A 20,524-nucleotide genomic window follows, 5' to 3' on the forward strand; every position below is an offset into this window, starting at 1 on the left:
TCTGTAGACCAATAATTTCTTGAAAAATATAGCTGTTTTGAAAGCAAAAGAGCATACATACTTGTACGTTTACTGAGAAATGAGCATTATGTCAGCAAACTGAAAACGTTGTTGTGTTTTTATTGGTGGCCATATCATATTTAAAGGAAACTGTCTGTCAGGATTCAAACCCACAACAGGCTTGTGGGGTTTTCCAAGTTTCAGAATAGATGAGACTCTGTTTTAAAGTCGAGAGTCATGAGTACGTTGTAAAAGATTCAATTCTCATCACGCTCAAACTGCCTTTGGATGAATAGCTGGCTTCATCTGAGTTTACATGTATGAGTAATAAAGAAAATCTGGGTAAATTGAAAGACAACACGTTTTAAATTGTGCAACATGCTTCATGACAGAAATGTCACAAGTAAAAGGTAAAACACCGTAAAACGACTTAACACCAAGTGTCCTCCCTTAGGAAACATAAATGTGATGTTCTCGCTTCATGACATCATGACAGTTATATTGTATATACAATATATTATATTTTTGGCTAGGGGGAGATGCTGAAGGGAAGCTCAGAGAGTGTCCAAAATGTAGGGAAAAAAAGGGTTTATCCAAGTCAGGGAATCAATCACCAGTTTAATTAGATTATGTGGAAAATGAATGCATGTACAAAATGTTGTACCAATCCATTCTGCACATGAGAAAATAGTTCACGATATAAAGTTGATTCAGAAAGTAGTTACTTCTTTTCACTGTTCGCTTACTTGTAATTATCCTTGAGATGTGTGTCAAACTTGATTGGAAGGATTTTTGATTGTATTCAGTTCAATTCTATTCGATTTTATTTATTTAGCTCCAAATCATAACATAAGTCATCTCAGGGCGCTTTACATCGTAAGGTCCAGACCTACAGTATTAGGCTAGCCTAGAGAAACTAAACCGTTTCAAGAAATTCCACGTGAGCAGCGGTGGGGAAGAAAATGTACCTTTTCACAGGAATAAACCTGTGATGGAAGCTGAGTCAGAGAGCAGCCACCTCAGAGTGAAGGAGATGAGAGCAGAGGTGCTCAGTGGTCCTCCAAGCAGCACCCACCTCGGGCAAGATAGTTCGGGGTCACCCTAACTACTTCATTAAAAAGGAAAGTTTTAAGCCTTATCTTGGGTGTGTGCCTCCTGACCACAAACTGGGATCTCCACAGGAGAGGAGCCTGGTAGTTAAAAGCTCTACTTCTGGAAACTCTTATCACCCACAAGCAAGCCTGAAGCGTTCTACTGGGATAATAGGGAACTATGAGGTCTTTAAGACACAATGGAAATTGCTCATTAAGAGCTGTGTGTAGAAAGAGAAGGATTTAAAATTTTGTTCTTGATTTCCAGGAAGCCAACTAAGAGAGAGCTGACATAAGAGGCTGAATGTAGCGTTCTGGGTCAACTGGAGACTTTTCAGAGAGTCATTGGGACATTCAAATAGTCCAGTGTACAAATAACCAATGATGGTCAAAAATGGTTTTACAACATCATAAAGTGAGTAAAAGGATATTGTGGTGGCACTAAAGGAAAAGTGAGGAGATCACCAAAATAATAAGGCTTTGTCTTCCACAGACTTTAAATTTCTTGTAGAAAATCTCGTGGAATTTTTATATATGTATAATTGTATTATTCATCAAGATATATCGGTCTGTATCAAAGTGGTGGATTTATCTGCGCACGCTGCTACCATGGTAATAAGAATGAGATTTTGTTAAATTTGTGTAGCTGAACAGGATAGGACATAAGTTGAGGAAAAGTGAATAGACATAGACCCATGGACCTCTAGGCTTCAGTATAATTTTTTTTTTTAAATATGCCAAATAGGGAAGGGCTACAGATCTAATCTAATCTAATTTAATCTCATTTCATTTCATTTCATTTCATTTTATTTCATCTCATCTCATATAATATAATATAATATAATATAATATAATATAATATAATATAATATAATATAATATAATATAATATAATATAATATAATATAATATAATATAATTGAAGGAAATCTCAACCATAAACTGCACATTAAACTTGAACTTTCAGTGAGAACCGTGAATTGTGTTGGTTCTTAAAACGCTGAGGGTCTTATAGCAGTCCACTGCTGTATCCACTGTCTACTGTTCCCTTGCTACTGTCTCTGGAGACAGTCGCCACAGTGAGAAAGAGCTTAATACAATTAATTCACCTCAGACCCTCATCACCACCTTTGTTTATTTGTCCTTTCTCAGCGTTCTCGCCTTACATCCATCCCTCCATCCCCCTCCATCCCCCTCCTTCCTCTCAGCCTCTCTCTCTCTCCCTCTTCCACTGACCAGCTGCTTTCCTCTTCTCCACCCTCTCCACTGCTCCACCACCCATCGAGGACCAAACCCGCCCCACCCCGCCCCTCCTGGTCCCGCAGGTAAACCAGAGACGCCCGGGGCACACCCTGGGCAGGAAAGGCCCAGGATCGCCTTACGGCCTAGCTGAAAAGTCCTCTTTCTAAAACAGCCCCACTTTGAACAAAGGGCCAGGGGAGTCGAGGGACCAGACCCCCTTTCAGGGCTTTGTCTGCCTGCCTGCTCTCAGCTCTGAGTCAGACAGAGACTTGGACTGCACTCAAGAACTGGGATTGGGGAAACATCACAGACACACAAGTGAAGAAGTCATAAAGTCAAAGGCTGCAAACTTTGAAACACCGTATGTGAGCGTGATGGAAAAATACATCTTTACATCATCAATTTAATATCTACATTGAAACTGGAACACATTTGAGTGAGAATACATGTTTTCAGACGTATAACTTAGATATAATCTTTATGTCAACAACATTTTAATGAGTGTTTAAGTGCTGATGAAACAATAGTTTAACACATCAAACAATGCTGACATTTAAATGAATTTTAGTGACATTTCTACAAAGATACCTACATGTCATTTGACCTGCACATCTTAAAATGCTCAGGGGTTAGTGGGAGAGGTATTTCTGTCCTTATTTTACTTGTTAGAAAATCACTTTCTATCTGTGTGTTTAAGGAGACATGGAGCACTAATCTCAGGTCCCACTGACAAACTAAACCCCACAGAGGAAACCACTTAACTCCACAGGCAGGTAAAATGGCCTGTGTGTGTGTGTGTGTGTGTGTGTGTGTGTGTGTGTGTGTGTGTGTGTGTGTGTGTGTGTGTGTGTGTGTGTGTGTGTGTGTGTGTGTGTATGTGTGTTTTAAGGCTCAGTCAGAGCAAAGCTTAAGTACCTGAAAATCTCCCTCTTAACCTTCAATCTCCTGCTGAACTGTCGCTGAAATTCAATTCGCCGAGCGGCGGAACACATCAGAGATGACAGCAGACCAAATATACTTCCACTTCTCAAAGTCAGGAAGACTCAAACAGCAAAATATTAAGAATTGTAAGACATAGAGCCTTTTGTTGATAATATTTTGGTGCATTCTTGTAAACCACATTGTTTGCTAGTTAAACTAATCTTAGAGAGAAGTTATCATACAATACAATAATTAAACATGTAAAACAAATGAAAAATGCAACGATAAAATATTCCTACAAGAAAGCATTGCAAAGACTTTACGTTTAGAAATATAAGTCAGTGGGCAATGCCCACTTTCTCTATCATCGAGGCATCAAATAACCTGCAGTTTAAAGGGAAAAATCCACTCTAAAACAGGAATCTGCTACAGTATGTTAAATATTTTATCTTATTAATATTTGATACATGTTAGCTGGAAAGAAACATATTTCCCTTGTAAAATCCCCACAGTTGCTGATTCATGTAAAAACCCTTTCATTGGAATCATAGTTCAACAAAACAAGAATGTCATAAATGTATTAAGATGAGTAAGTTTGAATACTTTGGTGGTTTCATGGTTGGCTTCAAACGGGCCCATGAATATTGTGGAGATTTACTGTGTTCTTTATACCGGTGGACACTGACAGTTGATTGTGTGCCTGTGCTGTAACAAATGGTCAGGAGAGGGCGCTGCACACTTTCTGTATCTGTCCTTTGTCAGACTCACAGGCCCAATATCCATCCATCCATTTATCCTGAACCCAGAACCTTTTTGCTGTGAGGCGACAATGCTAACCACTGCACCACTGTGCCACTCAGGCCCAATATATATATATATTTATATATATATACACAAATCTGTGTTTTATTGTGCTGCAGGAAAGAAAGTCACATTCAAAGTGAATTCAAAGAATGACTGATTTGCAGCACAACCACTGCAGTGAGGGGCTCCTGTCTTCTTCTTGACGCCTGGGGGGAGTTGCAGCATGATGCCACTAGATGTCAGTGTCGCCCCCTTCACAAACTGCAGAATCTGAGACAGTGAACAATGCATTAATGATGGCTTCAGGTGATCCCATTGTAGTTAGGTAGGTAGGTATTTACTTTATTAATCCCCGAGGGGAAAACATTTTTTTGCTACAGCAGCATACAGGCAATAAGATAATAATAGTAGTAATAGAATAAAATAATAGAATAGAATAATAGAAAAGCAATAAAATAGCAGTAAATAGCAGTAGAAATATAAATATAAAATATAAAATGCACAGTATATACAGTACATTATATATCTATATATATTATATACAAACAAACCAAGAAACACACAGGATGCTTAAAGTTCCTCTTTCCAAAACTCGTCCTAGGATGTAAAAGTGGTTCTGAAGAAAAACCACCCATTTAGGGTATGTTTAAAATATATATATATATTCCATATATCAAATATATGGAATTAAAAATCAATGTGACACCCGTAGATTGGACGATTTTACCCTGCACCCTCCCTCTCTCATTGTTATTGTGTGTCTGACAATAGTTTGAAACTTGAGGTAGTTTTGCCGTCATGTTTCAGCAAATAATATTCAGACCTAAACCCCATTAACTTCAATCAGATAAAAGTCATCGGGAAAGCAGTCAAAGTTTCTAATATATTCCGTTTTTGTCTCTGTGCTCTGAAATCACACTAAAGGACCACGAGCATTAGGAGAGAAAACGTGTTGATGAGCTTTTGGGGCGAATTGGTCCTTTAGAGCTCATACAAGCCTTCAAGGCCTCGTTGAGGGCAGAAAACCCGGAGTAACATTGATGGGATGTATGACATTGCGGAAGGGTTACTCCTGTTTTCTCACCCCTCCCTTTCACAACAGAAAACTCGGAGTCAGGAAAAGCTCCTGCTATCAACAGGAACTGTGTCAACAGGCGAACCGAGGCCACCGGAGGACGGCGGAGATCATCCCACCGCCGAGATGGCTCAGGCGAACATTTCGGTGACGGAGAGCCAGTTCAGGTGTCCCATCTGCCTGGACATCCTGAAGGACCCCGTGTCCATCCCCTGCGGACACACCTACTGCATGGCGTGCATTAGCGACTACTGGGACCAGGCGGACTCGGGCCAGCTCAGCTGCCCTCAATGCCGGGAGACGTTCAGCCCTCGGCCGGTGCTGCGGAGGAACACGGTGCTCGCCGAGGTCGTCGACAAACTCAAGCTGAGCGAGATGGTCACGGCGCCGGAGCTCTACCTGGGGGGAGTCGGGGAAGTACCGTGCGACTTCTGCCCGGTGGAAAGCAAGTTGAGGGCGGACAAGTCGTGCCTGGTCTGCCTGGCGTCCTTCTGCGAGCTCCACGTCCTGCCGCACCGGGAGGTCGGCACTTTGCGACGGCACAAGTTGGTAGCGGCGGTGGAGTGCCTGGCGGAGCGGCTGTGCGCTCAGCACCGGCTGGGGCTGGAGCCCGCGGGGAGCGGGTCCGAGGCTGAGGCCGCGGGCGACTGGAGCGGGGACTGCCTGTTGTGCGAGGCGGACCAGGAGGAAGTGCACAATGTGGACGCACAGAGAGCCAGAAGACAGGTTAGACACACTGCAGTGTTTCATAAAAGAAATTAGGAATCTTTGGTACGAAGTTACTGTTGGTTCTCCAAATGTCATAATGGAGGAAGACTCCTAAATAATCTCACCCTCATTTTTAATGTCAGTGAGACATAGAGGGTTCCTAAACTCTACACTTAAATCACCAGCCAGAAATTACCTAAAACTATAAGGAAGAGGAGCTTCGATGTTGATAAAAACAGATATGATGGTAACATGCAGTGTGGACTGACTAATATTTCATTTTATTACTGACAAGCTAATGTTACAGAGATGTGGTTAGTGCATGTGTGAAGGGTCCAAATTACTGAGAAAAAAAAAACATTACAAAGAAATGTCACTGCACCCTGCCAGGCCTGTGCCAGAATACAGAACATGTTGTCCCATTAATGGTGAATGATTCTTACTGTCAGACCACCTACAGCAGAAGCTGGCTGAGATGATGTCATAGAAGACATAAAACCGTGCAGTTTGTGTCTCATTGCCTGATTTGGTGTCAAAAAAAGATCAAACAATAACTGGTAGTAGATGAAGAACTCCTGTCAAAAGTGCTAACTTGACACTATTTGACCATGCTTCAGAGTAAATCTACAAACATTAAGTAGGCTTCATTTCTCTATGTGTTTTTTTTAATGTTTATGAACATACAATTTCAACCATAGTAACGTGTTTTTAATGCTAAAACACCTGCTGGATGGTGCATAATGGACACACATTAATTCAAGAGAAGGTCGTGAAAAGACTTCTCCTAAATATCTGAATGCTTATGTCTTACTGTCTGGTTATCTGGCCCTCTCTGTCTCTTCATCTACTTGTTTGTCTGTCTGTCCATCTGTATGTCTGTCTGTTCATCTATCAGCTCCAGCTCCAGGAGTCCCAGCGGATGGTCCAGGGGAGGATACGGACTGGAGAAAGAGAGTTGGAGGAGTTTCAACAAAGCTTAGAGTCCATCAAGGTAACACAAGCTCACACACACACTCTGAATGTGACCACTCTTCTTTATTTCTAATCCAGTGTTTATCTAAAATGTCACCGTGAGCCGAGCGCTTCTTATAACCAGCCTGGTATCACACCAAAGTGTGAGCGTAGCGTGTCAGTGTCACGTTTTCCTTGCCTAAGTGTGAAAAGTGCCCATCATATGTGTATGACCAGGGTCGAAGAAGGATGTGACGCAGGTCATGTGACAGCTTAAAAGAGTGCCAAAGTCATTGCAGAGAAAAGTTCGGGGATGATTGGAAGGAAGAGACACAGGACTTTCACTGGAAAACCAGAGACTGATGTTTGAGTCTGTGAGAAAGCAAAATTCAATGTTTACTTTTAGGTTAGTTACTTACAGAAAATATTTAACTTACTTAATGTACTTTAAGTAACTTATACTGTATGACAAAATGTAATGTGACTTATGTAAAATTACTTATTTTAACCCAAACTAAAGTCTTTTCTTCACACTAACCAACTAGTTTTGCTACTATCCCCTAATTAAAATGCATTCATCATCTTTTTCCAAATATATCCACATGGTTTAGTTGTCTAAAAATAAGGCGCCTTACTAGCCCCTCACCACTTGCTCAGGTCCTTGGACCAGCAGCTCTTAGAAAGGGTCCACCGAGCCTTTCCTGTGACACCTCCGAAACCTTGGAACACTCTCTGATTTAGAATTACATTTTCAAAGGTAACTTGTGTGCTATTATTAGTTGTTATAGAGTTATAGCTTGGTTAAGTATTGTATGCGACTGGATACAGTTGGACTTGACATTTACACAGCTGTCAACACGCACAGGGCTCACACACTCGTCTCTCTTTCACACAGCCACAAACATCCTGCCTCACAGGAGCTGCTGTATCAGTTTCCAGTGCAAAGCTAATTTATGTTCCAGTATCTGTGCCACTCCTTCAATCTTCCAGGAAATAATTTTCTCCTCTCTCCCCTGAGCGTTGTCTCCTTCCGCTAACCATGCGGCTGCTCGATCGTCTCTGAAAATCACTTTTTTAACTCACTAAAGCATCAAATTGAAACTTTGCCCTCTTGTTTTGATACTAAAGTTCGTTCCTGACCATTAAGGACCTCAGCTTTTAGATTATACTAAAAATAAAAGTTGGCAGCGTATTCTGGGCCCCTCACAATCATTTTCATGACAGTGAATATAGAACATTGAAACACAATGTTATCGAGCATCAAAATCTCAGCAAACTTCAGTGCATCTCCTTGTAAGAAAAGTGTATTTAATGTTTTTGCTTTTTGCATACTTACTGATGTCGTTACTCATGGAATCATATGTATAATACCACAGAAACTGAAATAGACTTGTTTAAGTCCCCATGAAATGAGAACTTTACTCCCTTCATGTAACATAGAGTAATTCATGACAAGAAAGTGGGACATTAGGAGACACAGTCAGGGTTCATTTGCATGTACAATATAAAGAGGGAGGCAGCAGTTAATAATTATATTAGGTTGCATAAAAGATTCACCTTTAGATAAAAAAGTGATTTTAATTCTCTGCTTTATGGTGTCTTTAAATATTTACTCTGATTTACTGATTTACTACAAATACTTCTCCCCTCTACTGTGTGTGTGTGTGTGTGTGTGTGTGTGTGTGTGTGTGTGTGTGTGTGTGTGTTTTAGGTGTCTGCATCGGCCGTTCTGGAGGACAGTGAAGCTCTGTTTGCTGACATGGCTCTCCGTCTGGAGAAAACCAAGGCAGAGGTGAGGAGCAGGAGTGGCTCAGCTCAGACAGAGGGGGTTGATCGTTTTTACAGGCTGTCCGTGCTAACAAACGAATCATTCTTATATCTTAGATGAAAATGTTCGAAGTGATTCTTTCATCATTCTGCTGTTCAAGCATCAGTACACTTCAATTCAATTTAGTCATCGTCTCACTTCAGTTTTCATAACCATCACTTACACCATCAGGTGTAGCCCTGCACTGGTCTTTTCCCATCATTATCTATCATTTCTATTGGTCACTATGAGTCAGGTCTCCTGTTTTTGTGCTGAAGGTTCGAGCGAGGCTAGAGGCGAAGGAGCGAGCGGTGGTGGGGAGAGCTGAACGTGACATCGAGCTTCTGGAGAAAGACCTGGAGGAGCTGAGGAGGAGAGACGAGGAGATGAGCCAGCTGCTGCAGTCTGAGGACAACGCCCATGTCCTACAGGTGAGGAGGAAAAAGAGGGAGAATGTGTGTGATGCAAAGGGAAGGAAAGGGGGACCCAATTTCAAATTGAGTGTCAGCACTATTTGTGAGAAAATGTGAAAAGGATTTATCAGCTGCAGTACAAACAAATTAATAGTTAATTAATCAACCGTGGGGTCCTCAACATTTTTACAGACTAATTAATAATGCCACATTGGTTGGTTAAATCAGTGACAAATAAAGGTAAAAAGAAATGTGTTCCATCCACTTAACAAAAGGTATGAAGGAGGTTTAATTTAATTAATGTTCTAAAGGAATTTCTCGGTGATGTAAGTGTTTCATCGTGCCAGCATCACAAGAAACACAGATTTTTGCCCCATAAAGTCTTAAAGGGGCCTGATAGAAACCCTCCACAGACAGGAACAGGTTTGTGACAATAGACTGTTGATAAAATGGACGTAATCTTCAGGTCTGAAAAGTAAAGCCAATGCGGAAGTGCTTCAAAGTGCAATCCCACTGCGGGCCACCAGGGGCTGGATCCAGTAGACGGAACCTTTACCATGAAATACAAAGTAAAAAAAAAATCCCATCGGTCATTATGGTGTCATTCACTGATGTTATTAGTTTTGATCAGTGTTCTGGTGCTCCATCTGACAATAATTCCATAATTCATTAGATATTAGGCCGCAAAGAGCGATACGTTTGGGGGTGTGTCTGGTTTGATTGACGTCCCTTGGGTGCAGACAGCTTTCCAATATACTGTAGGTGGGCAGTTATAGTGTCCTCGGGTTCTCAGTCGAATGAGTCCGATCAACCGCTCACTCCTCCTCAGCTTGTCCAAATATGGTCAATTCTGGTCCCAGAAAACCAAAATGGTGACGGACAAAATGCCAAACTTGAGGCTTTTAAACGTCAGTTCACAATCAAATGGTTAACGTCAGTGGGTTGACGCTTGGTTGTGACCCCATTTCGTTAATTACTGGTTTAAAAGATAAAGCTCACTATAGAGGAGAAATGTATAAATTTACAAATACGTTTCTTAAAGGTCCCATATTGTATAAATTCAGATTTCCTTTTCTTTTTTATTTATAAAGCAGGACCAGGTAAAACTACTGTGATAGTTTCAAAACGCTCAGTCCATGGAGAGATACACGCAGGCTATATTCAGCAACGGTGCCATTTGGATGAGCCATTTGCAATGTCAGTCAGTTTGTGATGTCACAAACTAGTTATCATGTCCGCCCTCAGCATGGCGAACTGTCCAACCTTTTATCTGGAAGAAAACGGTCATTGAGCTAGCAAGCTACACGACCTCAAAAGCCCTGTGGTTGGTCAGAGCATACGTAACTCTGACAAGAGTCATCCAATCAAAGACAGAGTCACTGATATCAGTGTTCCTTAAAGGACACAGACACAAAACAACTGGTTGATCTAGAGGAGCCACACAAAAATATTTGATGGATATCATGGCTGAAAGAAAGCAATAAAAAATTTTTAAAAAAAACCTCTAAAATATGGGACCTTTAACTGATAAAGCTAAAAGTAGGAGTGCAACTAGCAACGATTTGTATTGCTATTTTCTCAATTTATAATTTGGTCTACTTCCAAAAGGACAAGGTGAGATCATTAAATGTGTTGTTTTGTGTGGTCAACAGTATGAAACTGATTGATATCAAGTTTCTACAATGTAAAACCAAGAAAAGCAGCAGATTGTCACATTTAAGAACCTGGGACCTTCATGAAAAAAATGAATAAAAACAATGAATCAAAAATCAAATTGGTTATAGACTAATGGTGTTTTGATGAACTAGTCTATTAATCTTCTATTCATTGCAGCTCCACTTAAAAGGAGACTCATCTATGAGAGGCTTTTAGCCTTTATTGAGAAGTTTGCTTCCTCAAAAGACAAATAACACATTAGGAGCTTTTGCTCATGATATCCACCCATTACGGTTAATGCATCCTGCAGCTCCCCAGGAGGGCGTACTCAGAAAGACCCAGAGATATTAGTGTGTAGATGACGAATGGAGGCGGAAGAATGGATGAGAGGAGAGAATGAGTCAGATCTGACCAGTGGAAAAAGACGCCACCTGCTTAAGTGCTATTTTCAAATTCAATTGTACAAGGAATTAAGGAGGGAGGGAGGGAGGGCCGGCCAAGGCGGCTATACCTGGGTATATTTTCCACTCTCTGTCTTTATCTGCTTAGACGGCTCCACTGCTCTGCGTCCCACTCGCCACTGGTCGGCACTCCAGAGCCCTCAGCCTGCCCACCGAGGCCTTCAGCGGCGCAAGAAGAGCTCTTTGCCACCTCCGCAGCCACATGGAGGAAGTCTGCAGGGAGGAGGTTGATAAGATCAGCCGTGCAGGTACACCGGACGACCCCCGGCCAATAAAGATTGGGTGGAAACAAGCAGACGCTCCTAGTGCCAATTTCAAGTTTGGAGTATGGATTTATGTATCCAAAATACATACATACACAAGCTGCACTCAGATTCTCAATATGATTACGTTTCTCTTCCAGTTAATGAGAACTACGTGTCTGCTGGAGAGTGTGTGAAAGGTAAGCATAAGAAACATGATACACAAACACACACACGCACTCTGTGACAGAGTCGGGCTGGAGGCGACCCATTTTTCCCAGGCTGCAGGTTTTGACATGACATTTAACACTGCGAGGGACAGTGGACGTGTCAATTATTGATGCTAAAGAGGACAAGGCGACGTCTTAAGCTATGGCTGACCTCCAGTTCTTCTCCATCCTAATCTGACCACTTCAGTTCAAATCAATTTAGTTTATATGAATTCATTTTATGGAGGCTTTTCAGCGACAGTGCAGGAAGCATGTTATCCATGTCCCTCGTGTTGCAGTAGGTTTGTTCCAAACATTTCATAATTAGGTCTCGGGATGGTAATATTCATCCTTCAGTCCTCATCTTTGGTCCACCCAGAAATGTCTCAACAACTATTGGGTGGACGACCATGAAACTTGAACACAGACTTTCATGGTCCTCAAAGGATGACTCCGAATACTTTACATTCAGTTTTACAATAAGGTTGATGCTTTTAGTTTTGACTTCAGTGGACAGAAAAATATTGAATCTATTGCTGTAAAATGTGGGTTAGAAAACATGTCCCACCCACAATCCATTGTAATTACATTATTTTTCTCTTGCGCCACTTTTAGGTCAAAATTTGATGTGTTGAATACTTTGCTAAATGGCCAAATAGGCTACCTGCAAAGCTAACGGCACTCACATCTCCGCATTACCTGTGATTTGATTTTGGTGCCTATTAGCAAATGTTAGCATGCTAGCATCCTAACATGCTGAACACGGTAAACATTACATATGCCAAACATTTGCACTTTAGCTTTGTCATAGTGAGCATGTGAGCATGTGGATAGCCAGCTTTAAGTACTGCTGTGCTCAGAGGCTCACAGAGCTGCCAGTATGACTGTAGACCTTTTGTTGCTTCACCAACCGTCTTGTTTTCAGCTTTAGCTTCTGTGACAAATGTGTTTTTTTTTGTAAACAAATTGATCTTAGGGAAACCGTTTTCAGTATTTTGGAAACAATATTTGTTTCCAAAATACTGAAAACTGTCCATATTTACAGATTTTTCTGACTGGCACATTGTATTGTTATTGATATTATTGGCACTGCTGTTTTACAAATATAAATCAAACACCATTTATATGTATTGTATTGGGGAGGTGGCCAAAATCACAGTATGGAGAACTCCAAACCTCAGCAAATGCAACCAACACTATCTGCAGGTCAACATACAACTAGGGGTAAGTTGGAAAAATACAGTGGTGATACTTTGTGAACTGACCTTTAACTAACACTGCTGGTTTTGGCTTTTTTAGCTCAATAGCTGACCAAACATTAAAGGCACCATGTGTAGGATTTGTGTACTCTGTAAGTGGGCGCCATCTAGTGGTTTTCAGTCACGCTGGCAGACATGAACGGATATCTCCTGCAGTCGGATCTGACTCGAACAAGGGACGATGTAGGCAGATGACTTCCAGGACTTTTCTGTAGCCACCAGCAGCCTGACATTTGTGGTTTACAGAGAAAAGTCTGGACAAGTATTGGATAGACTGTCGTGAAATTCAACCTCACACAACCACTAGCATAGCCGTACACTGCTCCTCTTGCTCTCCACTCAAAACGCAGGTCAAACTACACATAGTGCCTTTAATATTAACACTTTGACAAATGCTGGAAAGATTTTTGCTTTAGCTGCCGGTTACCTATATATGTGTGTGTTACTTTCACTACCACTGTTACATGAGACAGCGATGACCAGCCATGTGGCTGATCATCCGATGCAACAGTGGTAATGTATTTACATGCACTGTGGTGAACTGGTTAGTGTGAGATCTCAGTTCACTACAGTGCATGTAAATACACTGGATGAACAAACTTCTTAAACTATTGGCTCTTCCTGGTGCCTGGTTCAGAACGTCGAACTAAAAACTCTTGTTTTGTGGTATTTTTATAAACTATTCTTTAATTCGCTTTTTACCGTCTTTGAGCTCCTTCTTCATCCATATGCTTCTGTCCTTTCCTCTCTGCCACTACTCTTACTCCCCTTCAGTTAATGAGAAATGAAAACCTCTTGAAAAACAAAGACAAACGTTTCTCTCTCTGTTTTTTTTGTCATTTGTCCCTTTGCCGCAGTGCCAGTGTCGTTCCCTCTGTCCTCTTTGTCTCTGCAGCCGGCTGATCACAGGATGAGGGCGGCTTTCCTCAGGTGTAAGTACTTCATCTTTGAGCATTTTGCCTCATCTGTGTGCATTTTCACTCTGACATTTCCTTTCTACTCTCTACCTCTTAATTACACTTTTCCTTTCTATCTGCATCCCTTTTCTTCACTCTCCGGTGGTGCACCCATACAGTGGAACCATCCTGCATGTTGTTCACCATCTTCCTCTCCGTCATCCTCATCTCTCTCTGCTGCCCTCTGTCCTTTTCTCTTTTTTCTCTCTACACTTCTGGTTCACCAGTTAATGAAAATCTTGCTGGGAAACACGAGAGCCCAGTGAAGATCCTCATCAATGATAGATGGAAATCATACTGTATTTATGACATCCTGGTCCGTCGTTAAGACTAGTGCCTTGTTCCAATATAAACAAGCCAGCTGACAGGATGACAGCGCACCGGCACCTTGTTAGGCATTAATAATTGATCTGGTCAGAGGAGGATTAAGGCCATATGTGTCGTTTGCCCTCTCGGTGCCAAGATGTCAACTGCAATACTGGGCGGCTGTTGATCAGTGTGTGTTCTGCTCAACTCTGGAAGACAGGAACAACTCAAAAAAACTGACAGACAGAGCGGCAGAAAGATAGGAGCTGTATTTAAGTTTCAGCCAATTCTGGGACACCATGAAAATGCTCTGTGGACCTGTACCCAGCCACTGCAGTGCTTTGAGCCTAAAGCAGGACGATGCTAACATTCTGCAGGTGTCATGTTTACCATGTTCATGTAACATTGCTAATTAGCATTAAACACAAAGCATTTACTAGATTTCTATGTATATGGTCAACGTATTGGCAGAAAAAAAGGAATGTTTACAAGTTCGCAGAGCTCAGGACTGCGTATTTAAGTGACTTCTTTTATAACAGCCCAGATATTTGATTCATAACAGTAACCAATAATCATTTTAGAAATAACAGGTTTTAAGTGCCGGTTGGAGCTAAAAACAAATGATCCCTTCTGGAATGTGCTGTTCAATTCAATTCAATTCAATTCAGTTTTATTTATATAGCACCAAATCACAACACAGGTTATTTCAAGGCAGCTAACACATTAAAGTCGTTACAGCAGAACTTTGCATCATTAGACAGAGAAACCCAACAATTCAACAATTCCTGCGTAAGCTTAGAGGAAAATAAATCCTCTTTAAGGGAGAAAAACCTCCAACAGAGGGAAGAAAAACTCCCTTTTAATAAGAAGAAACCTCCGACAAAATCGGGCTCAGAGGTGGGCGGCCATCTGCCTCGACCGGTTGGGGTGAGAGGTGAGCAGAGAGAGAAAAGGACAGCATAGAGATACAAGACATGAACTGTTGCATCACCATCGCCGGGACATCTGCAGAAGAAAGAACAGAAACTACTCTTAGAGCTTCTGTAAGCTCTCTGACAAGAAATCAACAACCCTATCATCGCTCTCTTCAGAATATCATATGCGTTTTATTTGGAACTGTAAAAATCTTAATTCACTTTCCTAATTCACTCTGTTTCCCTCCCTGCAGTTTCATGTCGTCTCTCCTTGGACCCCGATACATCCCACCCCACTCTGGTTCTGCTGGAGGGGCCCCAGGGCGCCCATTGTGGCGAGGAGCCGCAGTCCTACCCCCCTCACCCCCAGCGCTTTGATTCAGTGGCCCAAGTCCTGTGCAGGGAGGGCCAGTTTGGTGGTGCCAGCTACTGGGAGGTGGAGTGGAGGGGCGGAGGATGGGTCGACATTGGTGTCACGTACCGAGGCATCGGACGCAAAGGTGGCGGTAAGCCGTGCCTGCTTGGGCGCAACGAGAACTCCTGGCGGCTGAGGTGTACACATGCTGGATACGCCGCGTGGCACGATAACCGTAAGACCACGGTGGCGGCGCCACCCTGTCCCAGGATCGCCGTGTTCCTGGAGCGCCAGAAAGGAGCGCTGTCCTTCTACAGCCTGTCGGACACCGTGGTGCTCCTCCACACCTTCCGCTGCCCGTTCTCCCAGCCGCTGTACCCGGCCTTCCGTCTGGACCTGGACTCCACTCTGCTCATCTGCCCTCATGAGGGAAGCAATGGAAACCATTCCTAACTAAGCTCCAGTGATACTGGGCTACATAAATCAGATTGACTTGACTAGAAATGATATGTGGGACATTTTGTCCCACATCTGTCTGATTCAACAGTACAAAGGTATTACTCAGTATTCAGCCCCATTTATGTCTAACATTGTTTTCTTTGTGCTAAAAACATAGTAGCGGTACATTTATGGGAATGAGGGTGGATTTTTTTTTTGTTTTTGTTTGTTTGTTCCTCATCAGCCACACTGACGTGTATCATGAGGAAACCTCGACTCTAGTTTTTCATAATAAACCTGCAGAAGTGACCTCGGCTTCATATGTAGACAAATGAAATGCCATATTGTAGCTTTGTAGCTGGTGGTTTTCTTCGAGTAAAGTCTGCCATGCGTTTTTTTTTTTAGGCTGTTAGACGCCATTTTCTTTTATGAGTCTGTGTACAGTGTCGGTTTATCTTTAGAGTAAAATACCATCAATGAAAGGTACAATTCAATTTATGCAAAACTTAGCTTACCACAAAGACTGGAAATGGGGAGGACCAGCTGGATCTTTGAAAAATATACACAAGTTCTTGTTTTCAATGACGTTATTGTCAGTTCGTGAGCTTTAGAGGTGCCGGCCGCTGGATTTGTAACATTTGGACCGATCCGGCCTTCTCATCCCTGAGTTCAGTCTCTTTGCTAAGCCGCTGGCAGTGGCTTCATATTCACCGTAGAAGAAAGCAAAAGACTGTCGGAGCACTCCTTTGAAGCTACATACACATCGCAGGTCTTCATTTCCAATTTCCAATTTGTTAATTTGGTTGTTTTCTTTCTTGGGACAACCACATCTATGTCGGTATATACAAGCCATGTTCATTAACTACATAGGATTACACATTTTGAGATCATGTTTGTCAGCATTATTTTGCGGTTGTGTGCTAATGTTGTTACAGCAACCTACTCAAACCATCACAACTTGGATATATTCTGGTGACCTGCTGTGAATTATTTGAAGTGTTAAGGTGCTTAACATGAGGAGGCTCTCAAAAATAATGCAGACATTGGTTTTATATATCGAAGAGTAGTTTCATACTAAGTGCAGTAAACTGAGCGATACCCTCAATATTTGGTGTGGTCACACTTTGCCAGCACAAATTCATCTGTGCATTTAGTCTCAGTGTCCTCTGTGTGTTCTTGTCATCCCAGACTGACTCCATGATGTTGAGATCAGGGTGCTGTGGGGCTTCATGCCGTCAGCTGCAGGGCTCGTTGTGCTTCCTGTTGCAGAAGAAGTCAGAAGTTCTGACTCTGGCTGAATGTTTGCAACTTTGCTATGCCTTCCCAAAGGTACTGTGATGGAAATGAAAAACATGTAAGTGCCTAAAACATTTACAACACTGGTTAATTACGTTTTGAGTAGTAAAATATATGTAGTTTGCATGTTTCCAAATCCACTTCTATCGTATCTAATCACATCCCAATTCTTCTAATACCTCATATTCATTCAGTCAAGGTCAATTTTAGGAAAAAAAAATTCTTTCTACAATTTTAAACTGTTGGATGAGACAACAGCAGATGGGTGTTGAACGGGAGGAGACATTTGAGCTTTAAAGTTGTACCTGCCACTGTTCACCTTTGACTTCTGTTTCCATGGAAACAGTGTGATTGTAGCAGGACCGGGGACAAGGATCCACTCGGACCATTAACTGTAATTTAATTTCCAGGTCCAGGATTGACCTTGCCTTTCATCTTGGATGCCATACTGTAGCCACTGCCTTTCTTGGATTAGGGCGTTGTTTTGTTGGAGTTTTTTTTTTTAAAAGGTGCTTTTCCAGAGGATTGTGACCGAGCACTGTGCGAGGCTTTTACACCAAACTATTAAAGAAATTGGACTGTATCAACAATTTTAACTCCAAAGACACAACAAAACCCCACAGCTACATCCACTTATTAACTTAGTGAAACATGTTTTGAAGACATTTTCAGAAATGGAGCTTCATTAGTAATAGAAACCATAAGAACAGAAGATGTAGTTGTTTGCCATGAAGTGCATTATTCCACGAACAGTGGTACTGTAACATGAAGTGAACTGTCTGAACTGCTCTGTAACATTTAGTATCCTGTATTATTATGTCTACCTGTCAAACTCGCCGTGCTTCTGTTATTGTTTTGTTTATGTGACTGTGAAATAAGTTGTACTTTTCTGAGTGTTGCTTTGTCAAAGATGAGTTCATTTGACCTTGACTCGCAATAAACGGATCCGTGGAAGTCTGAATTTTCAGTGAGGCTGTTTCTATTGTGAGCAGGAGACATTCGTTCTTTATTAAAAAGGTTCATATTCAGTGATTGATTGCACGTTTTCTGTTACTGTTTGTTGATTTTGCGCAATAAATTAACATTTTACAATTTCCTTTTTCATGAAAGGTCTGACCTGCACTCAAAACAAAAATATTTTAATTTGTCCCCAAAAAAATGGGATGCTGTGTAAAATATAAATAAACACAGATTGTGATGATTTGCAAATCATGCAAACCCATATTTGATTAATAACACCAAAGACAACAAATCAAATGTTGAAACTGAAAATTTTTTGTTTACATGCTTATTTTGAATTTGATGCCAGCAACGCATCTCAAAAAAGTTGAGACGGGCATGTTTACCACTGTTTTGCATCACCACGTTTTAACAACACTCTGTAAACATTTTGGAACGGAGGAGACCCGTCGCTGGAGTTTTGAAAGTGACATGTTGTCCCATTATTGGCTGATATAGGATTTCTGGATTTCAGCTGCTCAACTGCTTTGGTCTTTGGCCTGTCTTTAATTAAAAAAATGGGTTTACATGATTTGCTTGATGATTGACCAGTCTGCTCTGTTCAGTAATCCTTTGCAGAGTAAAGCTCTGGAGGAGAAATGGCAAATGTTAAACCAATTGTGGTACTCTTTTACCCATCAAATGCCAGGATGGAGTACAGCATGACTGTGGCCTTGTTTTTTTTTTCCACCGTTGGGACAGGAAGAACCATTTGTGACATTTGATATCTAAAGAGCCCGTCAATAAAAAATAAAAAGCTTTTGGTGGCCACAACCTTATGCATCAGCTCCAGTAAATCCAATATCCTGGAGTATCTGAGCAGCTCCTTTTGCAGCCCCATGTCGCTTTATCTAAATAGAGAATTAGATCTGGGAGTGCTTTAATAGTTAACATCCTTCATTCCAGTAATGCAACACTAAGTTGTTCAATGATTTTTCATTTGTGGGCTAAAGGTTTGAGAAGCATGTTTGTGACTGGAAGGCTGCAGGTTCAATCACTGACCATCAGCATGGAATCTGGTTCGGAAAGTGAAAAAGCAGTGCTTGCCCTTTCATTATCCACCACCTGAGCAAGGTCCTGAACCCCAGCTGCTGCAGTAGAGGTGCTCAGTGGACAGCATGTCCGACTCTAGTTATACTGGGACAGCTCATATGTGACTTATTGGCTTTTCCTGTAAAAGAGAGTATTTCCTCTAAAATTTCCCTGAATGAATTAAGGTTTTAAAAAAGCAATCACTTGACTTAGAACTAACTCAAGACAGGTCTAGTAACTGATCATTTATTATGTAATTGGTGGAGAATAATTATTTAAAGCATTTTTTATTTTATTTTGTGTGACGTAGCAATATTTAGTTTTTTTTTCAACTAGGTCCAACAAAACAAGAATCTGATGATGCCACTTGGATAATTTTGTCACTTTTTTGTGTTTCAACATTTTCCAGTGGTGTATTAGTACATTTACTTAAGTAGCCTACAATTTTGAGGTTTATTACTTTACATAAGCATTTCCATTTGATGTAACTTTATACTTCAACTCCACTACATTTCAAATAGAAATATATACGATCTACTGTACTACATTAACATGGTTCTCAACCTTTTTGTCTTCTGATGTCTTCCAAAAAGCAGTATCGACTTGAGATCAAATTTAAGATGTTCATGAGTTTTTCTTAAAATAGCGACTTTCCCTCTAGACCTCTCACAAGGTTGTTCAAATTATACAACATCTCACCAAAAATCTAAGTTTAGAGCCAGAAAACTTAAAACAGATTTATGAAGTAGTAATTAGTTAGTAGAATGATGAAATGTATCTGCTGTCCCTGAATATAAAACTTCATACTAGCTCCACCTGCAGCAGCTACAACTGTAAAATGCTGCTTAAGTAGGCCTATTAATAATATTATGATGCCACATATAATAACATATCAGTCTGAGGGGAAGCATTACATTTACTTTGCTGCTAATACTAACTTTTTATGCAGGACTGTTGCCTTTTATGGCGTATTTATATGTTGCTGTATTGGTACCTTTACAGCAAAGGATCTCAATATTTCTTCCTCCAGTCATACTTTGTACAAAAATAGTTAACTGGATAATTAATAAAACAAATAGATCAGTAGTAAAGGAAATAACTATAGTTAATGCTTTTTTTTTTTTTTTCATAATGTAAAGCATTTTCTACCATCAGTAGCATTGTTATTTATTTATAATTGACCTACAATAAAATTCCCCAACTCAGAAATCTAAAATGTGTAAAATAAGTTTTTGAGAGCAGTTTGAGGTTCCTTCCTCCGGAGTGACTCATTTCTCCGCTAACATACTCCTTGTTATTTCTTCTGTGCTGCCTGACAGTCTGAACTGAGGCACACAAACTCCCACGTCCACGCCCTGGTTTCGACGTCAACGTGGTTTCTACCGGTGG

The 20,524-nt window shown here is 41.1% G+C and overlaps 1 protein-coding gene across 2 annotated transcripts; it reads left to right on the top strand.

Moving 5' to 3' along the window:
• Positions 1 to 5,142: 5,142 nt before the first annotated feature.
• LOC138209421 (E3 ubiquitin/ISG15 ligase TRIM25-like) lies at positions 5,143 to 18,065 on the top strand. Of its 2 annotated transcripts, XM_069167998.1 has the most exons (9): positions 5,143 to 5,859; positions 6,737 to 6,832; positions 8,504 to 8,584; positions 8,878 to 9,030; positions 11,218 to 11,377; positions 11,533 to 11,571; positions 12,724 to 12,804; positions 13,697 to 13,771; positions 15,270 to 18,065. In XM_069167998.1, exons 1-9 carry the CDS (start codon positions 5,260 to 5,262, stop codon positions 15,821 to 15,823), a joined length of 1,839 nt encoding a protein of 612 aa, XP_069024099.1. In that variant the 5' UTR covers positions 5,143 to 5,259; the 3' UTR covers positions 15,824 to 18,065. The 2 variants fall into 2 exon arrangements, with proteins under 2 accessions (XP_069024099.1, XP_069024100.1); XM_069167999.1 differs by lacking the exon at positions 12,724 to 12,804.
• The last annotated feature ends 2,459 nt before the right edge of the window (positions 18,066 to 20,524 follow it).

The sequence above is a fragment of the Embiotoca jacksoni genome, unplaced genomic scaffold (genome assembly GCF_022577435.1).
Source record: "Embiotoca jacksoni isolate LCO1_2020_lvr unplaced genomic scaffold, fEmbJac1.0.p SCAF_4, whole genome shotgun sequence".
NCBI classification, from domain to species: Eukaryota; Metazoa; Chordata; class Actinopteri; family Embiotocidae; genus Embiotoca; species Embiotoca jacksoni.

Bases quoted from the DNA above. Each gene is read 5' to 3' on its own strand.
- LOC138209421 (XM_069167998.1), top strand. From the start codon at position 5,260: ATGGCTCAGGCGAACATTTCGGTGACGGAGAGCCAGTTCAGGTGTCCC. The intron at 5,860-6,736 runs GTTAGACACACT...TTCATCTATCAG, and splicing joins CACAGAGAGCCAGAAGACAG to CTCCAGCTCCAGGAGTCCCA. The intron at 13,772-15,269 runs GTAAGTACTTCA...CCCTCCCTGCAG, and splicing joins GAGGGCGGCTTTCCTCAGGT to TTTCATGTCGTCTCTCCTTG.